The sequence below is a fragment of the Acanthochromis polyacanthus genome, chromosome 3 (genome assembly GCF_021347895.1).
Source record: "Acanthochromis polyacanthus isolate Apoly-LR-REF ecotype Palm Island chromosome 3, KAUST_Apoly_ChrSc, whole genome shotgun sequence".
NCBI classification, from domain to species: domain Eukaryota; kingdom Metazoa; phylum Chordata; class Actinopteri; family Pomacentridae; genus Acanthochromis; species Acanthochromis polyacanthus.
The window spans coordinates 10592902-10618443 of record NC_067115.1 but is presented as its reverse complement, the minus strand read 5'-3'; the positions used below and the strand labels follow the sequence as shown (position 1 = coordinate 10618443).

General features: G+C 38.4%; 1 protein-coding gene across 2 annotated transcripts; it reads left to right on the top strand.

Moving 5' to 3' along the window:
• Positions 1-25515, top strand: cabp2a (calcium binding protein 2a). 2 transcript variants are annotated; one of them, XM_051945139.1, is made up of 7 exons: positions 1-125; positions 617-799; positions 20385-20415; positions 22295-22429; positions 22712-22821; positions 22975-23122; positions 23413-25515. In XM_051945139.1, the coding sequence occupies exons 1-7, from the start codon at positions 66-68 to the stop codon at positions 23436-23438; spliced, it is 693 nt and encodes a 230-aa protein (XP_051801099.1). In that variant the 5' UTR covers positions 1-65; the 3' UTR covers positions 23439-25515. The 2 variants fall into 2 exon arrangements, with proteins under 2 accessions (XP_051801099.1, XP_022053206.2); XM_022197514.2 differs by lacking the exons at positions 1-125; positions 617-799 and adding exons at positions 16634-17120; positions 17304-17519 and having other exon boundaries at positions 23413-25512.
• Positions 25516-25542: the final 27 nt, after the last annotated feature.

The following is a 25542-nucleotide window of genomic DNA, read 5'->3' as shown; positions in this document are numbered from 1 at the left end:
AGTGGACAAAAGCGTAACACGGAGCGAAAGAGGACGTCTCTGTGCATGCGAGCTGCTCTGCAAAGATGACTGACATGAAGCGCGTACCGTCTGTGGAGGTGTCAGAGGGGAAGTTAGTGAAAAAGGTCAGTGGATGTAGATGCCAAAATCTGGACTGTAGTATATTAAATCCTGCCACTGATGCGCTAACAAACCCCACGTGGTGGTTGTGGAGTTTGGTTGGCTCCATTTAAGTTACAACTTTCAACCAGAATTTTTGTTTTGCCAGTGTTTGTTACAGAATAAACAGGCCAGTTCCAACTTTTAGATTGTTTTTTGTAAGACTTTAGCAAATGCAACTTTTCTGAGCTGGTACACAAGTATGGTTAAATAAACCCATACTTGTGTGGATGTGTTTTCACCTGCAGTAGGTGTGTGTGCTTTTAGTTGTACCTTTGTTGCTGCAGCTTCTTCACCATAAGCCTTTTTCCATATCCTTTCTGTTAAGGCATTTCAATGCATTTGAGGTTGAAGAGCTAATTACAATTTCATTTTAATTAGTCATTAATCCATAATCTTCATTGCAAGCTAGCTAACGTTTCTATTCGGATGTCTCTGTTCATGCTTTGTTCTCCAGGGTTCCATTAAGAAGAAGATTGAATCATTTAGGCGATGGAGTTCAGCCAGTATCAAGAGGCCACCAAAGCCCAAAGCCAAGACCTTGAGTCTGTCCTCCCCTGTGGGAGAACCCGACGACCTCTGGTTGCAGGAGGGAGACAGGAGGAAGCTGCGTCCCATTGTGGACTCTGTCTTCGGACAGGTAGGACACTGCACTGGAAGTTGTGTAGCCCAGGTGCCTTTGTGTAAGAGCGTATATGCTTAGCTGACCCACCACTGCATGTTGAAAAAGGCACTGTCCTGGCTCTTTTATCTGTCATGCAGTACCAGCACGGAGGCTCCTGTTTGGCCCCAAATTTATTCTGCAGCATAATAGTGACTTAAAACTCAATGAAACCAATGAGGAAACTACAACTCCAAATAGCTATTTCATCACTGCAGAACAATTAAGTGAGTCACACCTCTAATTTTGAAGTGCCATATCACCTTATTTAGTGAATTTAAAAAAAAAAAAATTACAACCAGTACATAATACTGGTTTTTGGAAACATTTCATTAACTAAGCATTTCATGAAAGACTGACACTTTTTGAATAGAAGTCTGTTGGAGCAAATACCACGAGACAAACTTAGTTGGGTTGGTTGGCTTGCTGAAAAAAATGCAAGATATTAAATTATTACTCGATCCTTCTTTTCGAGCCCTAATTGCAGCGCACCACACTCCTTACTTTGCCCTTGGGACTGGAGAGTAAAAACACCTTGTGGTTCTTGTGTCATAGACTGTATATCGAGATGGACAACATTTTTTCTCACTGTACAAAAGGGAAACCAAAATATCACAGAAATGAGCTTTGCCATCCAAATACGATCAAACACCTCCTTAACTTCCCATAGTCCACCTGCTACAATTGTATCTACCTTGGACTGTTGCTTAAATTATTTTAAAATAACTGCTAGCAACTAGCAGCTGTTTAGCTACCTACATATGATTTCAGCCCATAGATTGGTTGCATTCTTAGCTTGCTAACAATAGCATACCATACTTTCACTAAAGACAAAACACAAACTTAAACACAAAAGAAATTTCAAATATCTCACAGCTCTCTCAGAATATCACTTTGCCCAGAACATTCTGCGGTTTGGGAACATAAAACCGTGAATGACACGTTTGAGAAAAGTAACAATGTTCTTTAACTGTACAATTCCTGAATCTTGTACGTGTCTCTGTGACTGGTTTATTCAGAGCAGCAGTCAGTCTCAGCACTTAGTTATGTGGAAGCACGTTCTTTTATAGCATCAAATAATTATTCAAAAGCAAACTTAGCAGAAAAATGAAAACTCCAAACAGCAGCGAGATAAGACCACTTAATATTGCAGAAACCATGTCTGAAGTAGATATGTTACAGGTGTATTGTTAGCCTAGCCATGCTAGATCCCATGTTTCTGACGGCACAAGGGTCTAGGGAAGCTCGACAGGGAGGGAGGCGGGCTAAAAGGTTGTCTATCAAATCCCTCTGAAGCAATTGGGTAGGTATACAACCAATCAACGCAACGAATAGGCTGACGTGGTTCCGAGAGCACCGGCGGATTGTGTGGCTAAGTCCCATTAGCTTCCCAACCAGCGGAGCCACGGAGCCAACTGGTATATTAAGGATTTGCCATATCCCGTCGGCATAAGTCCAAATACGTCTTTCTTCTCAATGAAACACTTCAGCGCCGTCCTTTGTTTATCTTTCAAGTTGAATTTTAGCTTCAAATCTTTAAGGGCTGTGGCCAAAGCCGAGTCGAAAGATAACTGTTTATTGTGCGCCGGTTGTTTCTGTCAGAATCGTCGCGCCTCTGTCGTCACTTAGTTACGCCCGCCTTCTGACTCTACACTTCATGGTGATTGGTCCGGCCAGTTTTAGGAGAATCCAGCCTCGAGCCTTATGGAGGGTAACTAGACCCACCCTGGCAGAGAATTAAATTCGTTGCCGTGGGTTGTCTAGCGCGGCTAGGCTAGTGTATTGTTAGAATTCAGTTTAGAGCTTATTAACTCAATTTCCCTGCACACTGCAAAAGTGTTGGTCATGCAGAAAGGAACTTAATATTGCATAAGAAAAGTAAAGTTGGGAAAGATTTCAAGCTTTAGAGTAGTTATTGGAAGTCAATTTGCAAAAGTTTTAGAGTAAATTAGATATTCTCAGTATTGTGAAGCACTGAGTATACAAATTTTGATAAGAATTATTTTTTTTGTTAACATGAGGATTTTACTTCTATTTAACTTCATCTTGCACCGCATGAGACCACCAAATGCAACGTGTATGAATTAGACTATTTAATTGATTAATGCCAAATACAACTGTACAACCAACATCTAAGTTTTAGACCACAGATATAAGATATATAGCAAAGATGAGTGCGGGAATGTGAACCATTCTGTCCTCACATGATACAAGTGACCCTTTTGTGATCATGTAGGTATAAAAAAATATAAGAGCATGGAGATGAACACATATTTAGCTTTTTACTACAAAAAGAGACCCATATCTCAGGCTGAGTTATGCTTTTTGTCTAGCGTAAATCATGCAGAGTCCAGCAGTGAAGGGTTGTGTAAGTCAGAAAATGAAAGAGGAGTAAGTAATTCTAATTGTGCATCAGAGAACTGTTTGTTCTCAGTGAGACAAAAGTACAGAATAATCACTCTACAAGTAGATGATCAGAGCTTCACATCTTGACCTATGACCCCCCATACGGCATGTTAGCATATGGAACAACCAGTCTGTCTACTGCGACATTTGTGTGCACTCAAATCTGACAGAGTGTGGCACAGATGGCCCAGGAGATAAATTCCACTCTACAAAGAGTTTGTTTGTAAAGTCAGGAAATGAAAGTAAAACTGTGTGTACTGTTTTTGCACAGTAGTCTGTCCCATGCATACAAATGGTGTGTAAATGAGTAGATTTACATGAAGTCATTCCGCTCTGCATGTACAGGAGCCTGAAGAAGACAGCTGTAACAACCTGTAGGGATGTTTTGTTTTTTTTTTTTGCTTATAGTTGATTAAATGGTAAATGGTTGTATTTATATAGCGCTTTTATCCAAAGCGCTTTACATGATGATATGTCACATTTACCCATTCACACACTGACGGTGGGAGCTGCCATGCAAGGTGCTAACCACAACCCATCAGGAGCAATTAGGGGTTCGGTGTCTTGCTCAGGGACACCTCGACATGAGCATGACGGGCCGAGGATCGAACCGGCAACCTTCCAGTTACAAGACGGCCACTCTACCCACTGAGCCATGCCGCCTCCAGATTAAAAGTTGACATCAGCTGCATATTCTGTTGTTGCCAATTTAGGTATCACTTAAAGCTTCACAACAGTTCCAGAGAGTTTGTGTCTCCACCTGACAGCCACCTGTGGCTTCATTCAGTTCCTGCTTGTGGTAGTGTGTTGGGAGGTGTTTTTAATGGTGGTGTATGGGGAAAAGGCTTTTGTAGGGCTGCAAGGGATTGTCTTTTTTGCTGCAGGGTTATTTCATTCCAATATGATCAAGTGTTGGTTATATTTAGAATGAAATGTTCAACAGTTGTCAGATAAGTGAGAATTATGCTTTGTCTAGTTCTATCTGAAATGAAGAAACTATTGCTTCAAACATTCCTGTAAATGCTGATCAGTAAATTTGCCAACATGCAAGAACAGAAAGCAAGAACAGAAAGCATTGCAGTGACAGTATTAACAACTGTGACAGCGCTTACCCAGCAGCCAGTTCAGGACGCATGTGTCGTTTACTCACAATCACAAAAAAATTCATCAAGGCTCTGCTCAGAAAAAATAAAGAGTGTGTTTTCCCATTCTTTTTTATCCTGCAGTTCTCATTGTTCAAATGAGTCATCCATACACTCAGCAACAGATGGTCTGAATGATGAGAAAATGAAAGGAGGAGGGAGGGTGAGAGCTAGAGCGCAATGAATGACTGGATGTCATAAAGAATGACAGTAGAGATTGATTGCGACGTAAAGGAAGATTAGAGCTTAAATGAGTGAAAGAACAAGACAGTCTGTGAATACTGCAGCAGAAAAGATAAACTTCTGAGGAACAAGATGAGGTTTATTGTAACAAAAAACTGATTGTCACATTTTTTTAAAGACACAGGGCAAATTTAACATCCTGTTGCCCTAGAACATAGTTAAAGATGGCAAAAGTGATTTTTTTTTTAAATCCAAGCGAACATGTCAATCACTTTAGGTTGTTGGACTTGTGGTAAATATCTATTTCCCACAGTATTATCTGCTCTGTCTTTTCTCTCCTGTGTGTAGGTCTCATTCTCTCTGAACGAGAGGTATATTTCAGTATAATACACTTCTAGCTGAATCATGTATTCCATTTGCTTTTTGTGTTATTGGAGTTACACAGTAAATATTTGTCCCAAGCGCAGGGTTTGTGTAGAGTCAAGAAAGGCTGACAAGGTCAATTGTGAAGTTGTTTGCTTTCAAACAATCTGAAATCTAGATTGATACTATCCAAATTACAGAACAAGAGTTTTCACCTGTCCATGATTTGTGCTGCTGAGTTAAAAGTTTACTACTCATGCCACTGAACTATGAATTGAAAATGACTCCAGAAAAACATGAAGAACTGCCTGATTTCAACTTTCTAAAGGTTGCTAAATAAATGTGAGGTGTGCAGTTCATCAAGAAAATGAATCATGATAAGTTTCAAATTGTGATATTGTAACAACATCACTTTCCTCTAAGAGTCTCATTTAAATATATGCATAAATGGATCCATCACACCAGGTAAACTCTGTAACACACACACATATACACAAAAATCTTTGCTTACTGGCACAACTATAAATTCATTAGTGACTCAACAGCCGTTTGACAAAAATTCTTAAATTCTTCAAATTTAAATAGTTAAATATATGTAGTATGTAGAGTTAACTTTACTTTCACTTCGAAAATAGTTTTACGTGTTGATTCAATTTTTTCATTTTTTAATGAAATAAATAATAACAAAACATTGTTATTCATATATGGCATTCTAACTTTGTTCTAAAGGACAGACGATATTTTAATGCTTCTGGCCATGCTTATTTTGTTTCCATAGAGGTGCAGGACGTCATAATGCAGTGAAAAATGAGCCTGCGGTGAGCAAAAATCTGACAAAAGCAAACAAACAAGCAGAAACTGCTTGAGCTTCAGAGTGACTTAATGGACAAGTTCGTATTTACAGTAGTCCAAGCAGATTTCTTTGTTTAGAATTAGTTTGTGCAAGACAATCAAAAGCAGCAAAATCTTGCACTGATCCAATGAAAGAACAGCTGCATTGCTTGACTTAAAATGTCTCGAGGTACTGATTTTAAAAACACTACTCAAAAATAAAACTTAGAAAAACCTTCTACACCTCACAGCTTTTAAAGCATAAATTTGTGTGAAAAACAGTACTTGTAGAAAATGCATGCCGAGCAATGAGGCCATTGTCATAAAAACAAGAGCAGCTTTAGACAGATTTAAAAATGGGTTAGTTGATGGACCATAATGACTGAGCAGCAACAGTTGTGCTCTATACTCATGCATAGAGATAATGGACATGCAGCACTGACATGTCTGTGACCGTCTATACCTTCAACCACGTTTTTTGGAGAGAATCTCTAACTTATTGGTTCTCAAAGACAGCCAAGGAAACCCAAATATAACTTTTAGATTACAGAAAAATGCATAGACAAAATGTGGACAGGTGCAAAAGGCATTATCCTCCTTTTGGTGGGGTAGGTGGGCGAGAATGAGAGCAGGGAATGTGGGACAATCCAGACAGCCATATGTGACTGTAGTCTGTAAAATGATGTCAGGTTAAATGGGAATCCCTCACTAACTGAACACTTTTTCTTCATAACATCTCTGGCTGTCGACGCAGTTACTCTGATCTGATCAGGGTGTTGTAAAGTAACGCTTAGTTTGATTAATATCGGTCGCATCTCCTGGTCTTTACATCATTCAGTATTTTTCTGGGTAGTACATACACATACGTCTTATTACGAAAAGATGCTAAACAATCTGTCTCTCTCTCAAATTGAAAAACGCTTAGATTTTAAACTAAATTGAACAATTCTGAATGTGGAATCAGCTGCAATGTTTCAATAAATCTTGCCATATCCTGTTTTTTAGCTTCTAAATGCTTCACTTTGTTCAACAGTTTTTGTCAGATAGTATGTGGGGGGTTTTAGAAACCAGTTGTCTGCTATTTAAAGCTGTGAAAAGGAAACTGAAACAGAGAGGGACATAAAATAAAAACAACTAGCTGAAAGATTCAACAAAGTTTCATAGAAGTGAGTGGAACTGTAGAGCTGGGACTTAATTCTTTGTGAGTTTGTGACCACAGGCTTTTCAGTTTCTCGCTAAGAAATATTTTTGTTGTAAAAATAATGATTTGATGCAGCTTTAAACATGCAGTTACTCAGCTTTTATTGGTTTCCTTGCTTGGGCATTTTGACACTTTATGGGAGTGGAAATATGAATGCAGCACTGACATGTTTTCACATTTTTTCCTTTACGTTAAAGCAAACATGAAACCCCACAGTTGCTTCTTAGATATCCAGAAAATACAAACCAAAAATAGCAACAATATGGAGCTGGCTGGTGATCTTATATGAGAAGATGTTTTACAGCGATTTTTTTTTTTAAGTCGTGATTTGTAAAAGTGAATCGATGAGTTAAAGAACATTGAAGTGCATCATAGAACTGAGGGGAACTGCAGAAGAAGGTGATATATAGGAGAATTTTCAATCACTGATTTTTTACATCATGCAGTGAATTTTAACAAAAGAAAAAAAATGGCAGTATAATCATGAAATCACATCTTACTCCTGTGTAAGGTCCTGAAGCTATCACAGGGATAAATACACTTTTACGCAAAGCTGCACTAATAATGTAAGTAATGTGAATTAATTAAAACATAAGACATAAAATAGTTCACTACACAAGTGTTCACAATTATGTAAACAACTAGACATATCCAAGTAGCAAAATCTCTGTAGTGTAATAGTGTAGTAGTGCAGTATACATGTTTTTCTATGTTAACATCTGTGGGCACTTAGTACAGGGTGACAAAAACAGGAACTTTTTAACAATCCAATAAAACCAAGAGTGATGGAAGTATTTTATTCATGGCAATTGAAACCTTAAATCATTTCATTTAAGAAACAATGATGGAATTTTCATTTTTTAAAAATTACTTCCTGTAGATGGCGTCCTCCTGTACAAGTGCATTCTTGAAATCTACCTGGGGCTATCTCAAGAGTAAAGTGTACACGACTCGACCAAGAACTCTGGATGAGTTAAAACGGAATTTAGGATGAAATTCACAGTATCCCAGCTGAGATGTTGCAGCAGTCAATGAGGAATCTCAAAAGCAGATTTCAAGAATGCATTCGTACAGGAGGACGCCATCTACAGGAAGTCATTTTTAAAAAATGAAAATTCGATCATTGTTTCTTAAATGGCATGTTTTAAGGTTTCAATTACTAAGAATAAAATATTTTTCTTCCATCACCCTTTTTTTTTTTAAACTGGATTGTTAAAAAGTTCCATTTTTTGTGTCACCCTGTATTTAAAATAAATCAACAAATTTTTTTCTTTTATATTTAATGTTTTTTGTTATGTCAAAAAGTATTCACTTTTATTTCTTTTCAATATTGAATCATGGTCAATTTATTTTGCCTTTTTTTAAGATAATTTACTTAAAAACACTCCTTCATGTCAAAGCGTAAACAGATTTCTACAAAGTAATGTTTGCAGTGAATGCGTCTCAGTGATTGTAATATAAAGACACCTGTATTTAGAAGGTCACTGGTAAATCGTTTCTGCTGACCATAGCTACAACAAAAAGACCAAAGAACACTACAAGCAAACTGACTATGAGTCAGTAGTAACAGGCAATAAAAGGAGAGCACTTTCAAGAGGGTGAATACATACTATAGCCACTGTGATTTGATAAACTGTTGGTGTAAAATACTGATTACAGCAGCTTTACGAGAAGACTTGGATATCTTCAGGATCTTATAGAGCAGTGGTTCTCAACCCTGTTCCTCAGGACCCACTGTCCTGCAGGTTTTAGATGCTTCCCTGCTCCAACACACCTGACTCAAATGATCAGCTCGTCATCAGGCTTCTGCAGAGGCTTGATGACGAGCTGATCATTTGAATCAGGTGTGTTGGAGCAGGGAAGCATCTAAAACATGGGCTGTGTCCGAAATGGCATACTAACGTACTACATATTACATACTAAATGAGTATATACTGTATACTGCGTACTATAAGTATGATTAGAATGCCAACCGTTCACACATTTCCCATAATGCATTTCAAACCTCCGACGACAAAAACCGGCAGTATGGCTATTAAAGCTGCTGTCCGGAGTTTGAATCGCAGCGTCTCCCAAAACACTGTTGGTCCCACCCTCCCTCTGATTTCGCCCCTTTATTTGTGCACGCGCGGAGTACCTGACAGGAGTGCCCGGAGTGCTGCAGCATCTTGCCTGTTTTGCTGTTTTCCACTCTTCTACATTTAGTACATTTAGTAAATAATAAAGGAATTACGTTAGAATGCTGTAATTGAGTCTAACTTGACCAAATACCAAAATAACATGAATCTGCTAGGACGAACGAGTAAAGTTTCAATATGTGATTACACTCGTGTATCCCTCTCGATGACGTTGTTTATCAAACTTAGTGCATTTACGCATGTATATGTGTTACATTGTTTATTTATTTCTATCTAGAGTTCAGAATTGCATGACTCCTCTGACGAAGAGTATGTCCCAGACGCCCCAACATCTTCCTCCAGAGGTCGGGCATCTAAACGAAGCCGTCAGCCGGGCTATGGAGGCCGTGGTCGGGGAGCGACGCGAGCACCCCGAGCCAAAAAACGTCCTGCAGTCTCTTGGCCTGACAAGCCGTGGGATTGGTAACTTTTCTGGAAGTTGCTGATCCCTGATGCTCTCTCCTCCACAAGCAAAACAAATGTGCGCGCGGTTGCGTAGTGCGTCGCTCGCCCACCTCTGCATGGGCTTGCTTGCTGTGCGCGTAACCGTTGATTGACAGCATGACAAAGCTGAAGCTCGAACTTGATTGGTCGGCAGCAACCGGCGCTTTTTGGAATAACATGGGGGTCTATGAGAGGAAGGCGGAGCTCAGGAATAAATTTTCATATCACGTTATACTAACTTCATATTATAGTATCGAACTAGACTAACACATTTAAGCTTTGTTAAAAAATGATACATAAATTGAAAACAAACGGAAACTCCGGACAGCAGCTTAAAATATCTCGGCTGAATGCCGGCTTCAGGTCGATTTTACGCTAACAAACAGTCGCATAATTAATGTGGCAATTTCAAGCCGGCACTCCTCATGCAGTTATTAGCCAGATTATGCAAATTGTTTCAATTGTAGTTGCAGGCTACTGGAGGTAGCTGCTACTTGTTCTGTATGCAAAGCGAGCTGCTGCAACTAGCTGCTAGCATTCAGTAGCACGTTGTGAGGCGTCTGACAAATTTAAAACGGTTGTCAGAAAATGCCTATTTCTCAAATCTGTGGGGTGATTAGGATGACTACTTAACCACATAAAATAAAATAAATATCGCCCCGGTCCGGCCACAGATCCCGCGGAGGCTTCAATTTCGGTGGGTAGCTCGCAAAGCATTATGGAGCGGTTGAGTATGACTAGTGTGGTCACCGTGCATACTTAAAAATTTTCCGGAAATAGTATACATCCGGGTATTTCTCGCGTACTCAATCGCTTCATACTATCTAATGTGAACGCACTACATACTTATTTTGACGTCACACTTAGCATGAGTAGTACATTAGTATGCCATTTCGGACACAGCCATGCAGGACAGTGGGTCCTGAGGAACAGGGTTGAGAACCACTGTTATAGAGGAGTCAGACATGGTTTTATCATTATATTGTGATTTTTTTCTATACAATTATGCTTTGAAATTAGAGTTAAAATAATTAATACTCAGAATGTAGTGTGTGTACATCTCACTCAGTCATTGTGTGACCCGTCAGCACTGCTGTATTGTTTATCCTATGGATCTGACAGGTGATTTAAGCCTTAATACATGTGCAGTGGACCATGCTTGAATTAAAGCTCAAATCCATCTTTGTTCCAAAGCGTTCAGGGCAAACTCACCTCGACTTGACCCTTCAGCCTGCAACTTATTTTGTCTAGTTATCTTTGCATATATGTTGCATAAGTTCATTTGCCAGAGAGATTATGTCACGTTTAAGGTCAGAAGGTATCACTGGATGTTTCTGGATGGTATGCTGTGAAATATCCAGACAAAGACTGAATGAAGGGATGAGCTCTTCATCAAACAAGCTTAGTATACTACATTACCAGACTTTAATGCACCAGGATTACAGGAGCAGCCTTGTAGGAGATGCAGATTGAACCGCTTTGATGATAGTGATACTATGCAGGCCGTAACTGGTGCACAGCCATAATATAAGGATGACTGCAAAACTGTGTTTGATTCTGTTTCAATCTTCATTGCTAGTAGAATTTAGCATCTGCACAGTTCAATTGGTAACTCAATCTATTTGCTTCATATGACAACAGCTAAATTTGTGTTTGTGTGTCATCATGCATATGCAGTCAAGCAAAAACACATGGTAGCCTCCCCCGTCTCAGCCAAAAATGCTTGACCTGACCTGCACTAAAGCTGCTAGCAGAGCGTGGCATGAAAAAAATCCTGGCTTTTGGAAGGTATCCACCATGTTGTTTACTGCCCCAGTGCCGGATTTTCTGCTGGCCTATCTTCTATCCTTGTCTTTCAGGCATCTGCTGTGCTTGCTGTTGTCGAGGGATGGAGCACAATTTCTCACCCAGCTGCTCTGTTTTAGGTTTTATGGGTGAGGAGCTTTGTGTTCACACCGGGCTTTTGATTAAAGCGGGGATGTCAGAGCTTTTCTCTCTCTCTTTTTTTTGTCTTATTCAATCAAAAGCTGCATCTTTTTCTGTGTACATTTGCTGCATTTGATCATTCTGCATCTGCAGATGTCCACTATCTGAAGCCGTTGTTCCAGTTAATCTCAAGCGTTCTGTGCATGCATGTAAAATATATACAAGAAAGCAGTACCGGGAAAAGCCCATTAAAAGGCTGAGGCTTCCCTTTGCTAATCTGTCGGGTGTCCAGCTGGATCACTGGTCTAAGACACATACTGTTATATAACAGAGACATTGTGGTTTTTCTATGCTCTCTCCGTTTAAGAGATTCACAATGACATATGTAAGTTCCCCCCAGCTCAGTGAAAGAACTTTCTGCAAGGTTAGCAGGAGAATCGTGTCTGTTGTCTGCAAAAGTGGAAAGAGTTGTGCTTTGAACGTTCTCATTTACACACTAACCGTCACACTCTGCTGCAGCTCTACTTCATGCTTATGCTTCTTGTGGTCTCCAAAAGCACACAAATGATTCTTTAATAGTGACACGTACATGGAAAGGCATGAGTCTGACACCTGGTGGTAGTGCATGTACATCACCAGGGATGTTAACATGTTTACCTTTCTGTTATCAACAAACGGAGCTTTGCTGCACTCTGCTGGCGACATGCTAAGAGTGTCAAGTATGAAACAACTGCTCAAAAATTAATCTTAAATCCTGCAAAAGCACTACATAAATCAGAAACTGCATAGATCTGTCTTGTGAAAGGAAACATTTTTAGAAATTTAGTTTATAGTAAGAAATTGTGCAGATACACATAAAGCCAGAAGGTTGCCTGTAGAAATGACAAGCTTAGGCAAAAATGTTCAATGTGCAGGAATATGTCAAACAAAATATAAATGGTCAGATGCTCAGGAAACAGATGGAAGAAGTGAGAGGTTTTGAACAGATATTGAAAAAATGCAAAAAGACACAAAAAATGTGCTAGTTCTCCTAAATTGACCACAGCGGATTAGAGCTGCAGGCGCTCAGCATTGGCCTTACTTATGCTGCACTAATCTCTGGTACACATACAGCACTGCCCAACTGGAAGCAAAAATAAGCAAAAACAAGCAGAATATTATGTAGAGTATATGTACATATATGAATGTTTGCACCATAAAAAGAGATTAAAACAACAGTTTTAATGTGGGGATTTGTAATAATATACACTTGGTTATATATAAAAATAATTATTTAAAAAATACATTTTCAACACCAGCATTTGCTGGACTAAATTTAGCATCACATGCAGTTTCAGAGAGACAACAGAATCAGCATTTCTATTTCTCACAGTATTTTAAGAGTGAAATAAGAAAAACAGATGGTTGAAAAGAAGGAAGGAAAGGAGAAAAGAGTTTGTTAGAATTTTTAAGGAAAATAATCCCCTTGTTTAAGAATATGTTATTATAACAGTCAAAATTCTACAAAGAACAATAAGAGCGCGGTGCCTCCACTGTGGAACTACTTAACTCACATCTATGAGCTCCAATTGTATTTCCCCAGAAAACAAATAAATGTCTAGAACATTAATAATGTCAAATAAGAAATTATGCAGGTCAATCAAATAACTTACATAACAGATTTAATATTTAACAGAACAGTCTTAACCAGTATTCAATGCTCATGTGTGTATGTGTACAGTAAGACAGTTTTAAACGTTCAGTTTGTGTGTGGGTGTGTTCACAATGTTACCAAGCGCTTGGGTTTTATGCTTATCGTTGGGGCCCTTACTTGACACACAAATAAAACAAATACTCCTCTGATCTTTTAATAAGGCAAACCACCCTCTCTGTGCCTCAGAAAAAAAAGGCTCCTCTCACTCACGACTCCATGATGCAAAGCAGGTCTGAAGAGTTGATGGTGAAGATGAAGCAGCAGCAGTAACAGGCGAGATGCAACACTTGTAGTCCATGTGTCCACGCTAGTTCAGCGGCGGGGTCCCTCCTCACAGCAGTAGCAACAGGCTAATTAGCATGCACGGTCCTCTAGCGAAGTCCTCAGCTCTCCCGGTCCTCCTTAATGAAAGTGGCGGCTGGTGTTTATAACTAACTGTCTCTGATATCAATACGTGCTTACATGTCCACGTTTGAGTCCACGCCTAGACTTTTTCAAGGTAGTAAGAAAAACAATAACCACGGCTAGCGACGAGCCTAGCTGCACTTCACTTTGAACTTCGGTAGCGTGAGACGCTAAACTGCAAGTTACACAAGACAGAAATTTGCTAAATACTAGCTGTGCCAATACCTAAAGTATGCAGGTCTACAACTTTTAATCACCTCGACATTAAACTTGATTTTCCCCACTAATCGTCTCTTCAACCGCCAGTCTTCTCTCCCTCTTTCTCCAACATAGCTCTGATGTTGTACCGTTTTGATTGGCTAATAGTGCAGCTTTACCGGAAACTCTATTGGTTTACATATACATCACTCAAACACCTTGAAAATACATTTTTAGCCTAATAGCATAGTTGCCTAAGTCATATTTGGCCAAAAAATGACTTGGGCAAATATGCTATTTGGCTAACGATTGCCTTAGTAAGTAGAACATTATACAATAAAAGAATCATGACAACCTAGTTCTCACTAGTTATACTCATATATATTATAAAACACATCTTTTAACTATCTGCATTTTGCAGGTTGTTACATTAGAAAGACCTTTCTCCTTCTTTGGTTCCATCTGATGGATTCATATATAAACCTTTGTTTTTCTAATATTTATTTTATCAGGTAATCTCACTGATACAGATAAAGAGCATAACGCAGCATAGCAAAAAGCACAGACACCATTGAGTAGATTTGAAGTTAAAAGCTTAAAATTGACCAGTGGGATGAGATATACAATTTAATCGATCATTTGTAATTCATTCCATTTTTAATGTGCTGAATAGTGGAAGGCAGCATTCATTCAGAGTACAAACAAGCCTGAGATCTGATCTGATGGCTTTAAATTTCAGAGAAGTAATATAGTGGGGCAGCTTTTGCTGGAGACCGTCTTTTGTGGCTAGTGATGACCCCTCTTTACTTTTCCCACATAGTTTTATGAATATCAACACCGTAGGGAACAGAATTGCACAAATTTACACTCTCCTATGACCAAACTATTTCTACTAAAATGCAATGTTACAACAAAAGTTTAAAAGATAACAATCAGAGGCACAACTTTATATGTATGTATATATATATATATATCACCTTTGTCAAAATAAATCAATACAACACCACCAGATAAAACAATAAAAGCACCAAAAATGCCATAACCAAAGAAGGAAAAAGAAAATTTTGATTAAAATATAAAAACAAGGATTAAAAAATATTGCTACAACTAAAACAATTATAATACATATAATGATAATAAATATATTAATAAACAGCAAAAGAGAACAAAACAAACAATAAAATAAAACTGTAAAAAATTTTGAGGTGATGCAATAATTAAAATATAATATAAATACAATTCTACAAGTTGAATCTTCAATAGAATCAATATTTTATGAGTGAGAAGTTTATAATACAGTTTAGATTATATAATATTGTTACACATGTGCATTTTATGGTTTAAAAGCTCATTAAACACTTTTATTCCATCAGAAGTATACACTGGGCACCAACTTTAACCCTCTGAACACCAGTGGCTTTGTAAAACCATTTTCACTTTTTTAAATTTTATCTATTTATAAAAACTACTCAGATCAGATTATTTCTGAGAACGAGAAACTGTAAAATCAGCAAGAATCAGATGTTCAACTTTCTGACAATCTCGGCCAAAATCAACCAACTGCAGGAACTCAGAATTGTGATATGTCTTTGAAATCACTACATACTTGTCTAATTTTTTAAAACCCATCATAAAGAAATAATTTGCAGTTAAGAACAAAAAAAAAAAAAAAAAAAAAAAAAAAAAAAAAAATCGGTACTCCACAGCACGACTGTAAAGTTATTAGTGACTCTGCTGCAACCAACAGTTACACAACAATAATTCAGGGTTTTATTTTTTTAGCTGAACTGAGCTGAACTTCAGGCTGTGTTGACAAGAAAGGAGATAAATATGTGAGGAAAATAATAAAGTAAGTAGTAAAATGTCTATCGTATATTGATAACTCCTCTGGGCACTGGGGAAAATGCTGTACATGTTGACTTCATGGTTTTTCAATAATTGTAAAATAAATAATAAAAACTTCAGCTTTCAGTTTATTCTTTTTAAAATATATTTTATGGCATTATAACTGTGTCATACTACACAAAAGACATGTTTAAGCTCTCTCTATTTCTAACCATGGTTGTGCTGTTTCCATACAGATGCAGGACTTTATATCTCAGTCAAAAATCAGCTTTAGGGTATAAATATGTACTAGTAAAAAAAATGCTACTTCAGGTTCAGAGTGTTAATGCAATTTCATGGTATTTGCCTAAATAATGATTAAAGATTTCTATTAATTAAGAAAATCTGAGTTTCGCTTTATATACTTGTCAAATTTTTGAATTTGAACTTATGACAATATTATCCAGCAGAGATCAGTCATTTGTAATTTCTGATGCATTCCTGCTCACATTGCTTTCATTTTTTATTATCTTTCACAAGTTACTTTTTGTACTGTGTGCTTTTCTTTGTACCATGCAAAGAGGCTGAGCAATATAAGTATTACTCGTCTGTTTCTTACTCTTCAAGCCCCTGTACTCCCATGGCTTGTCAACATAGCGCTCTCTCACTCTAATCTGAAATGCCAGGGATTAAACAGGCGGCCAACTCTCCATCCATAATTCTATCATCCCCTCCCCCTTTTTTCCTCTCTCTCTCCCCCTTTTTCCTCATTCTCACACACACACACACACATAAACACCCTGAGTTTTTGGCAAACTAGTCATTTTGAGACCATAAGCGCGATGTTTCAGAGGCAGAGAGGGGAAGGTGGGCGGGATGGATTAGATTAAGTTGGTCCAAATTCAAGGGCTCACTTGAGGCGAGACGGGGTGACAGATGAACTGGAAAAAAATAGGGTGTGTGTGTGTGTGTGTGTGTGTGTGTGTGTGTGTGGTGTGAGGGAGAGCGAGAGATGGGAAAAGGGAAGAGAGAAAGTGGTCGAGTCATGCAATCAGAGCCAGAGTCTGGTGGCAGCAGGTTGTTTCAGCCCAGATATGACCCAGCACCGTCAATCTCCCATCACCCTGCTGCCGTTTCCCCATCATATCACACTAAACATCTCATAGCTCGTTATGGCAGCCTCCGGCAACCTGTAGGAGCTTAATGCGGCACCATATACTTAGCTTACCTCCCTCTGGACCAAAAGGATCTTGGATTGTAGCACGTGCGGTAGAAAGGAGTCGCTTTTAGTAGTGGTGGTGCAAGTGGACACATTTGCCTTCGCCTTGCTGGGTGTTGATGCACTGGATCTAGTACGGATTTTGGACTTCAATGTGGCATTTGAACAGAGAAAGGGGGAAAGAGAAGAAACCTGGGACGAAGAAGGAGGGTGGGGAGACAGGAACAAGAGGGCAGGGTGATGGGAAACATCAACAAGGCTTCTAAAAAGAACAGTAAAAGGTTAAAGGTAAGGAGACATTTAATCGAGAAATTCATCTGAGTGAACGGATTAGCAGAAGAGAAAGTTACCTTAGAGCTGTGAACATGTTACAGGACACAAGAGGCACTCAGATTTGTGAAGTAGTGCAAAAAAAAAATGTGTGAATTAGTCAGTTTTGTTTCATAATCCGGTTGGTTCCTATCCTCTAAGGGGCCCACAGAACGAAGCGGCACCCCACTGGCCGCCGCCATGCTGGGGGGCCTGGGTGGTCCAGAGGAGGTGGACACAGAGGACGAGGAGGAAGGAGGCAGCGAGCGCGAGTTCGAGGAGCCCCTGTGCGCTCTGGTTAAGAACTGCAACATGCTGCACAACATAGTGGGCCCCGCTTGTATCTTCCTCAGACAGGGCTTCGCACAGAGCCAGCTTGTATGTATCCACACTCACAATTACACATTAGAGCGGGAGGTGACATTGCGAAAACCTCTCATGAATCTTGCCATCCATCCGTCTTTGTGCTGCCCCAACATGCGCAATGGAAGATCATCTCAGCTCCTCCCATTTCCTCCAATGATGAGTTCAGTCTTTCGACCTCTCATCAGTCCTACATACCTTCATATCACATGTGCACAGCTGTATTACAAACCTTTGTGTTTGCACAGAAGAAGAAAAAAGACCGGCATTATAGCATTTCTAGGATCTATACTCACCCGTACAATGTGCCCCATAGGAGTTCTGATCTGTAAAAAGAGATTACGTGGCCGCACAATTTGTCCAGATTGTAATTTAGATCATAAATTCAACCGTCTAATGGTGCTATGGTATAATGTGCAACACTTATTTCAAATAGATGTCTTGCGTATATAAGGTGGTGATGGCAGAGATCAGTAACAATTATTTCCTGATGGTGCTGCTAATTAAAAAGAGCCATTAGAAGAGTGATGCAGTTACTGAGCTGCAGGCTTCTTAGACAGTGGATGACCTTTGGCTGAGTGTGGAGGAGAAATATAAGACTAACGGGTAACATGAATGAATTTTTGAATGGACACTACACACTTCTTTTACTGTATTCTGTAGTTGACCACATGTATTACACTTTAGATGCATTTCAGTGCATCTCCTTTGGAACAGTAGAACAATTTGACCAACTTTATGATAAAATGCTCATTTTAAAGCAGCTATAATCAAAGTGTTTGATATTAATAATACAGCAAGCAGCTATTTGTAATGTGAAAGTGGTTCAAAGAGACAGAAGTAGCATCTTTTCTCTGCAATCTAATAGTGGTGGAAGGCAGCTAAGAACATTTCCTGAAATAGTGAACTTAAGTACTACTTTGAGGGCGTGTACTTTACTTGAGTATTTTATGCCACTTTAGAGGGACATGTTGTACTTCCTACTCTACTACATTTGTTTAACAGCTTTCATTACTTTTAAGATGAAGATTTTGCTACAATTGATACTATACCAAGCTTTTAAATGCAACATATTGTTAAAGATCAAACAGGTTTTTAATTTTTTGTTGACATTTTACAGAAGCAGTGTGTAGTCGGCTTACATTTTAGTTGTTAGCAGCTCCTCCAAATACTGACTTTTCCCTCTACACTTCTCACATGGTTTGATTTCAACAAACGTTCAAATGATCCAATATCTCAACAAAAATCAAATACTATAAAAACTGATAACAGATTTGTGTATCAGAACATTGATGATGAAGTCAAACATACCAAACCAGCACTTTAATTTTAACATTTTAACTACATTGTACTGCTAAAACTTATTCAAGTACATTTTTTTAGGCAGGACCTAAACTTTTAACATTTTTACATATAGCTATATTTATACCTTTGCTTAATTATAGGATCTGAATACTTTGTCCATCATTACACTCCAATATACTTTAATTTATGGCCAAATGCAAAATAAAGCAACATTCTCAAAAACTCAGCAGTGCTATATGTATTTAGCAGCAAATGTTAGCATGCTGCTGTAATGTTCTAATGTAATCAAGTCCACATGCTGCCACTGTGAGCAATATTTAAAATGTTATATTTTAATAAATCTAGTTAGTAGCGTGTTTTTGGAGTTACCACAGCCCTGATATTGAAGAATACGTTTCTGATCTTACTTAAAGTCACTAAAAGAAGAAAGTGAGGATATTCCTCAACATAGTTCACAGATTAGTCTATGAGATAGACAGGGTGAGACTGACACTGGTTATTAATCACTCGCAATACTCTTTGTTCCTAAAATTACCCTTTAGAATAAATGTTCCCTGCAAAGTGTACACTATGCATCCAGCTTTCATGTTCACCATATTTGGTGATCTTTTTGTACCTTACTTTTGTTGCAAAGCAGAATTTCTGGATGCTTTTCTGTTGTCTTTGAAAGGGATCAGTGCTTCTTGTAGTTGGGGACTGAAAGTAAACAGAACAAAACTGGAACTAGAAGAGTCACTTCTCCGTCTCTGTGCCTGAACAAAAGTGGCACATGTGTTGGTTAGGTCTGTGCAGGTGCATTAATGTTCATTCAATCACCAAAGCCGGACGGACTGCAGATGCAAATGAAAAATAAAAAATAGAAAAAAAATCAACTGCAGATAGAGAAATGAAAAACTGATAAGCCTTTGTGAATTGTAATACAATTTACTGCTGTAATCTCCCTGCCACTGTTCTCTCCCCTGCATCCTCTAATCCAGGCCTGTATTATTCCTGCTGCTGATGTCAGAGCCTCACTGAACACGCCGTGAGCACACTTACCCCGGCGTCACCTCTTATCCATGCCAACACTCCCTGCAGCTAACTCAGCATTGACTCTAGAGTGTGGGGCTTGGGGTGTGCTAGTGTCACTGTTTAACTTGGGCATTTTAGGCCATAATTTCGAGTCACATTTGTTGCTTTCTCAGAATATTATCAACTTTTTGTATGTGCAAGGAAGAGGCCAAAGAGACTCTTTATCATTGTGCATCTCCCAGTCTTTTTCCAGTCACTTTGGAACATATGCACGGCAGACTTTCTCTACCAGCAGGGGCAGAAAGAGATTGGACACGAGATTGTGAAGCAGATTGACTCAAAGGGTTATGGGTCAGTCAGATCAAAAACCAAATAATCCTGTAATAGAATCTCTGTTCAAGCCGATGAACATGGAACAAAAAAAAAAGCAAAAAGCTTCACAGGCCTGAGAGGAGTAGAAGCCAAAATATTAACAGCATTTTTGTCATTGTGCCTGAAATAGAAGGAGATGCACAGAGTGAAAGTGTAACCTGACTGACTGTTCATTTCTCTTCATGTCTACAGGACAGAGATCTACGACCAGAAGAAATGGAAGGTACGGAGATATGAAAAGCCTAATCCAAATCCTCAATCTGTCACCTTCTTGTCCTCCTAAACAGCCTTCCTTACAAACCTGCTGTTTGACTGTGAAAATTTGTGCTTTACTGTACAGTGCAACATTTAGAGACATTCAGGAATTCCTGATTTTGCTGCTTTTTCATTCTTCTTCTTTTTCTTAAACTATGAAAGATCAAAGTGAAGGATTATTTTTCAAAGGAAAAGATTATTCATCACAGTTGTAGCTCAGTTCAACTCTTCTGTCCGTCCTCAGGCCTGACTCACACTTTTTCACACTTCACTGGGATCTAATTTGTAGTTTATAAATGGAATACGCAGTCATAATGACTTGTGATTTTTTTATTTATTTCTTCTTTTTTAAAAAATTGGAAACGCAATGCATTTGGTAAGAAAAAAAAGCATAAACACTGTAATGCTGGCATAGAAACTGACTTGATTAAGAGATGATTACAATTTGAACTCTTACACAATCAGATTGACTTTTCTGTCAGACTAAAAAAAATGATTAAAAAATTAGATTTAATGGTATACTACGAGCAGCTAAAATAGCCTAGAGTCCCAAACTCAAGCATAGATGAGGAGTTTGCTACAGAATTTTGGTAAGATTACTTTCTTCACAAATATTTTTCATGTTCAGACTTATAACTGACACTAAGCTCAGTGACATTCCTCTCTCAAACGCCTCACTATTTACTTCTATATGTAAAAACTCTTCCCAGTGTCCATGAAGACACTTTAATATGTATAAGGAGTTAAGTTTTCCTTCAAACTCTTGTCCCAGTCAGTGATCTGTGGCTTATAACTGACCTATGAAGCATTATTGTGTGCACAGTCTGTTCTTTTTTATATGCATTTTCAAATTGTGCATTGAAAAAAAAGTTGAAGCAATTTTTGGTGTTTGGTGCTTGGATAAGGTAAAAAAAAATTATGTAAAAGCAAATGAATCAACCAGAACATGAAGCGTTAAACTTTGGAAGATTAAAAATATTAAACCTGTCTGCAATAAGGACACTGTAAACTATCACAAATCAGTACATAAAACAGTTATGGGGGCCATTTTTTCATCACATTTCCAACATTTTTTTGCACTTTTCTGCCATTTGCACACTCGTCCACAATGATTTAACTGTCACTGACTGAAAAAAAAAAAAAAAAACAGATGCATAAAAGTGCATTCATTTCCCTTTCCATATGCAGATTTTTAAAGAAATTTTGTTGAATTCCACAGAATAATTTGTAGCTTACTACCTCTTTATAAAGGATGCTTCATTTTGTTACCTTGCTTTCCTGACATTCCTTATTTTATTTACTGTAATTGTTCATAAGACCTTTTCATAGTGCCATTTTAGGCAAATATTAGATAATTTGGGAATGATTATTTAAGATTATTTGAATAATTTTCTAGTGGTATGAAAAAGATTTCTGGATCTGGTGTAGGGTCACTAAAATTAACAGCACCTATAACAGTGTTACTCAATTCACTATGAGCATGTCAAATGTGGCCCACCCAACATTTTCAAAGTCACAATAAAAACAAATTGTTTCATTGTAGGATTTTTTTGTTATTTTAGATATTTCATATATTAAATGTTCACAATATTTGTAATACAAAATTTCAAATAAAGATGGATTATGGGTCTTTTAATTTTTGTCTATTTTACCTGATAAATGATGAAAAAATTATAATTTATTAACTGTCCCCTGCCCTCCTGGCCTTTTACCAAAAGTGGCCCCAAAACAAAGCAAGTTGATTCTCTGATTTTTGGGCACAAACATGCCATTATTACACAAAACCTTTGCAGATTTTATACACATTTACACACCAGCAACAAATCTCTCTTCTCTTTTACCTGCAGAGCTGCGTGAGGCATTCAGGGAGTTTGACAAAGACAAGGACGGCTTCATCAGCTGTAAGGACCTGGGCGAGTGCATGAGGACTATGGGATACATGCCCACCGAGATGGAACTCATAGAGCTCAGCCAGCAGATCTGTGAGTCCTGCACAGACAAAAACATCTACAGTTCAGTGGAGAGCTGCATCAGAGTTGTTGACAGAAGTTCCAAAGTTAGTGATTACCCTTTCAAAGTAATATACAGTTTTGTCAACACATTATGGACTTTAAATTTGTAATGGAACTTAATCTTAGTGGAAGACGCAGGTTGTGCCTTACTCTCATGGTACTTTGTTCATATGTGGTTTATCATTTGCATGTTTTTTAAAGACACAGGAAAGATCATTTTTCCCTGTGCACCCTTACTTTCATGTCCTTTAGGTGGTGGCAGAGTGGATTTTGAGGACTTTGTAGAATTGATGGGCCCCAAGATGCTGGCTGAGACTGCAGACATGATTGGAGTCAAGGAGTTAAGGGACGCCTTCAGAGAGGTAGGGAATATAACAGTGCAGTTCATTTTTAGCCATATATACCACCCATGCAAGTGCTTCTAGAGTATCCTAAACATATTAGCTCCAATTCATTTCTCTTTTGTGCTTTTCACATGTTCTTTTTTCCTCAACTCTATCCATTCTGTCTTACAGTTTGACTCCGATGGCGATGGTCAGATCAGCCTTGCGGAGCTTAGGGAAGCCATGAAGAAGCTTATGGGCGAGCAGCTCAACCACCGCGAGATTGACGAGATCCTGCGAGATGTGGACCTTAATGGAGACGGACAGGTGGACTTTGAAGGTGAATGAATTGTGCTTCACATAAAGAAGCTAAAGTGGAAAATATAGAAGTTATAGAGACAGGAAGAAATAGGCATTAAAAAAAATCTGGTACTAAAGGATTATCTTCCTTCAAAAACAATGCAATTTCAAAAATAAGACATGATAGGATGCAGGTAGCAGTGCTGGTGGGAAAAAAAAATCAAGCTAACCAACATCTGTTCAGAGACTAAGGGACAAAGAAATAGAACATCGTGTAACAGTTACACTAGTCTTTAACCAACAATAACAACCCATTCTTTCTTTCTACAGAGTTTGTGCGAATGATGTCTCGCTGAGTCTTCAGCAAACCTCACTCTGCTGCAATAAACACAACATGAACTGGACTGTGCACTGTTAATTTTAAAAAAAAAATTCTGATGTACAAAGACTTCTTAGTGTCTGTAATTTTTCACTTACCTCCACCACCTCTCAAGCATAAAAAGTGTCCCCTCAATGTGTTACTGTCACATGAATGTTTTATTTAATGTGTGTATTGAGAGATTATAGAGAAGGAGAGTTCAACCAAAGCTGTGGTGTCCTCAGATGTGAATTTGACTTTGAATATGAAGACAGGTGACAAATTGAACACCTTTGCAAGATTCTAGACTGAGGTGTTATTCAGGGTTAGTCCACCACCATCATCAGAACACCAAATAAGGGAACATATTTAGAAAAATGTTAATCCATCCCTCCAGTAGAATTGCACAAACTTAAAGAAATCAATGCAAAGGTGCATTGAAGCAAGTAGCAATCAAACATCTTACTGAGGCATTATACATTGGTTTTTCCTCTAATCTGTCACCCACTTGTATGTCTGTATATGTACATTTGCAAAAGAATTACTTTTAAAAATCTAGTTATGTAAAATCCAACCTGCACTGACTAGATACTATAAACTTCAAATAGAATTTTGTTTGTTTTCATAATTTGGGCAAGCCAACCAATTAAATATGCAGTTTGTCACCTGACCTGTATCTGAAAGTACTGAAGATGTAAGATTAATAATTTCAATAATAATGCCACATCTAAAACCCTCAATTTAAACTTGAATTTTATTACCATCCAACCTCTAGGGGTTGGCTGGATGCAACAAAATAACTAGATGTTATTGGTTCAGGTAGAAGGGATTTATAGCTTAGTGGCAAAAGGAACATAAAAGTGATAAAGAACACAAGACTGGTGAGTGTTGCTAAATCAAAGAACAGAATAAAACCAAATGAAGGCTAACAGAGTTTCTAAACTATCTAAACACAAACAAAGTAACTAAACTCCCTAGCCTAACATAAGTACATCAGCAACACCCACCACAAGTAACAAAAACAAATAATCATGCACAAAACGAACAAAAAAAACAAAAACAAACTGGTGCCTCACACTCACTGATTGCACAGTTCACAAAGACTCTAAACACCGAGTAGCTTCTTCACTAAGTTGGTGGACTGCTACCTGGAGCCTCAGTCTCTACTTGAGACTGTAGGCTCCACACCAAAGTAGCAGCTGCCAACAGAAACACGAACCCGCCACAACTATCTACCGACCGAAACACGGAAATACAAATAAATCACTCACAGAGGCACCAGTGCAGACTGGTCACAGATACCAGCCACCCAGACTTAGAAAATGGTTGCAGACAATTAGTCTGCAGGTGTGGTGAGGGCTGTGTCCGGTTAGTTGGAGGTGGAGGGGAGCTGGAGGGTGGCTCAATCAGGAAGGTCAGGAGGCGGGGAGAACAAGGTTGCAGTGCAGGTTGTCAACTCCTGAGTCGTTAGTTGGAATGACCAGCAGCTGGGGTTCCTGGAGAGACTCAGAAACAGCCACAGCTGAACCCACACATGCAATCTCCCCCACACAAAGTCCTAACAGAATGCCACCCAGAAACCTGACGGCACACCAATACTGGTGGCCGTAGCAAATGTATACATTGACTGTGACTGTGTGTATTACTCTAATACATATAGAAAGGTGAATGCTTTGTTAATAGAACAAGTATATAAGATTATATAAATATATATTTACATCTTTATTGCACAAACATGTATTCATGACCTATGCATTACTGTGAGTTGTGTTTTCAGCTCTGCACTTTGATGTCATTAAACCGATGCAAGCAAATCAAGTTCTTGCTGATACTGTAATTTTTAAGCATCTTTTTGATACCTATTTGACAGAAGATCATTTTGGTGTCTGCTGCACATCTGTACACATCACATTTTTGTCCATACACCTTTTTTCCCTATTGGTAAAATTTAACTGATAACCTGTCTAAGTTTACTTTATGCAAGCATATGCAGCTTTCCTGTTTCATGTTTTATTTGAACAGTGTTTGACAGGTCAGAAAACACATTGTAAATAATAACAACAGATGAATAAGAATGACAATAAACTAGTTTCTATTGATCA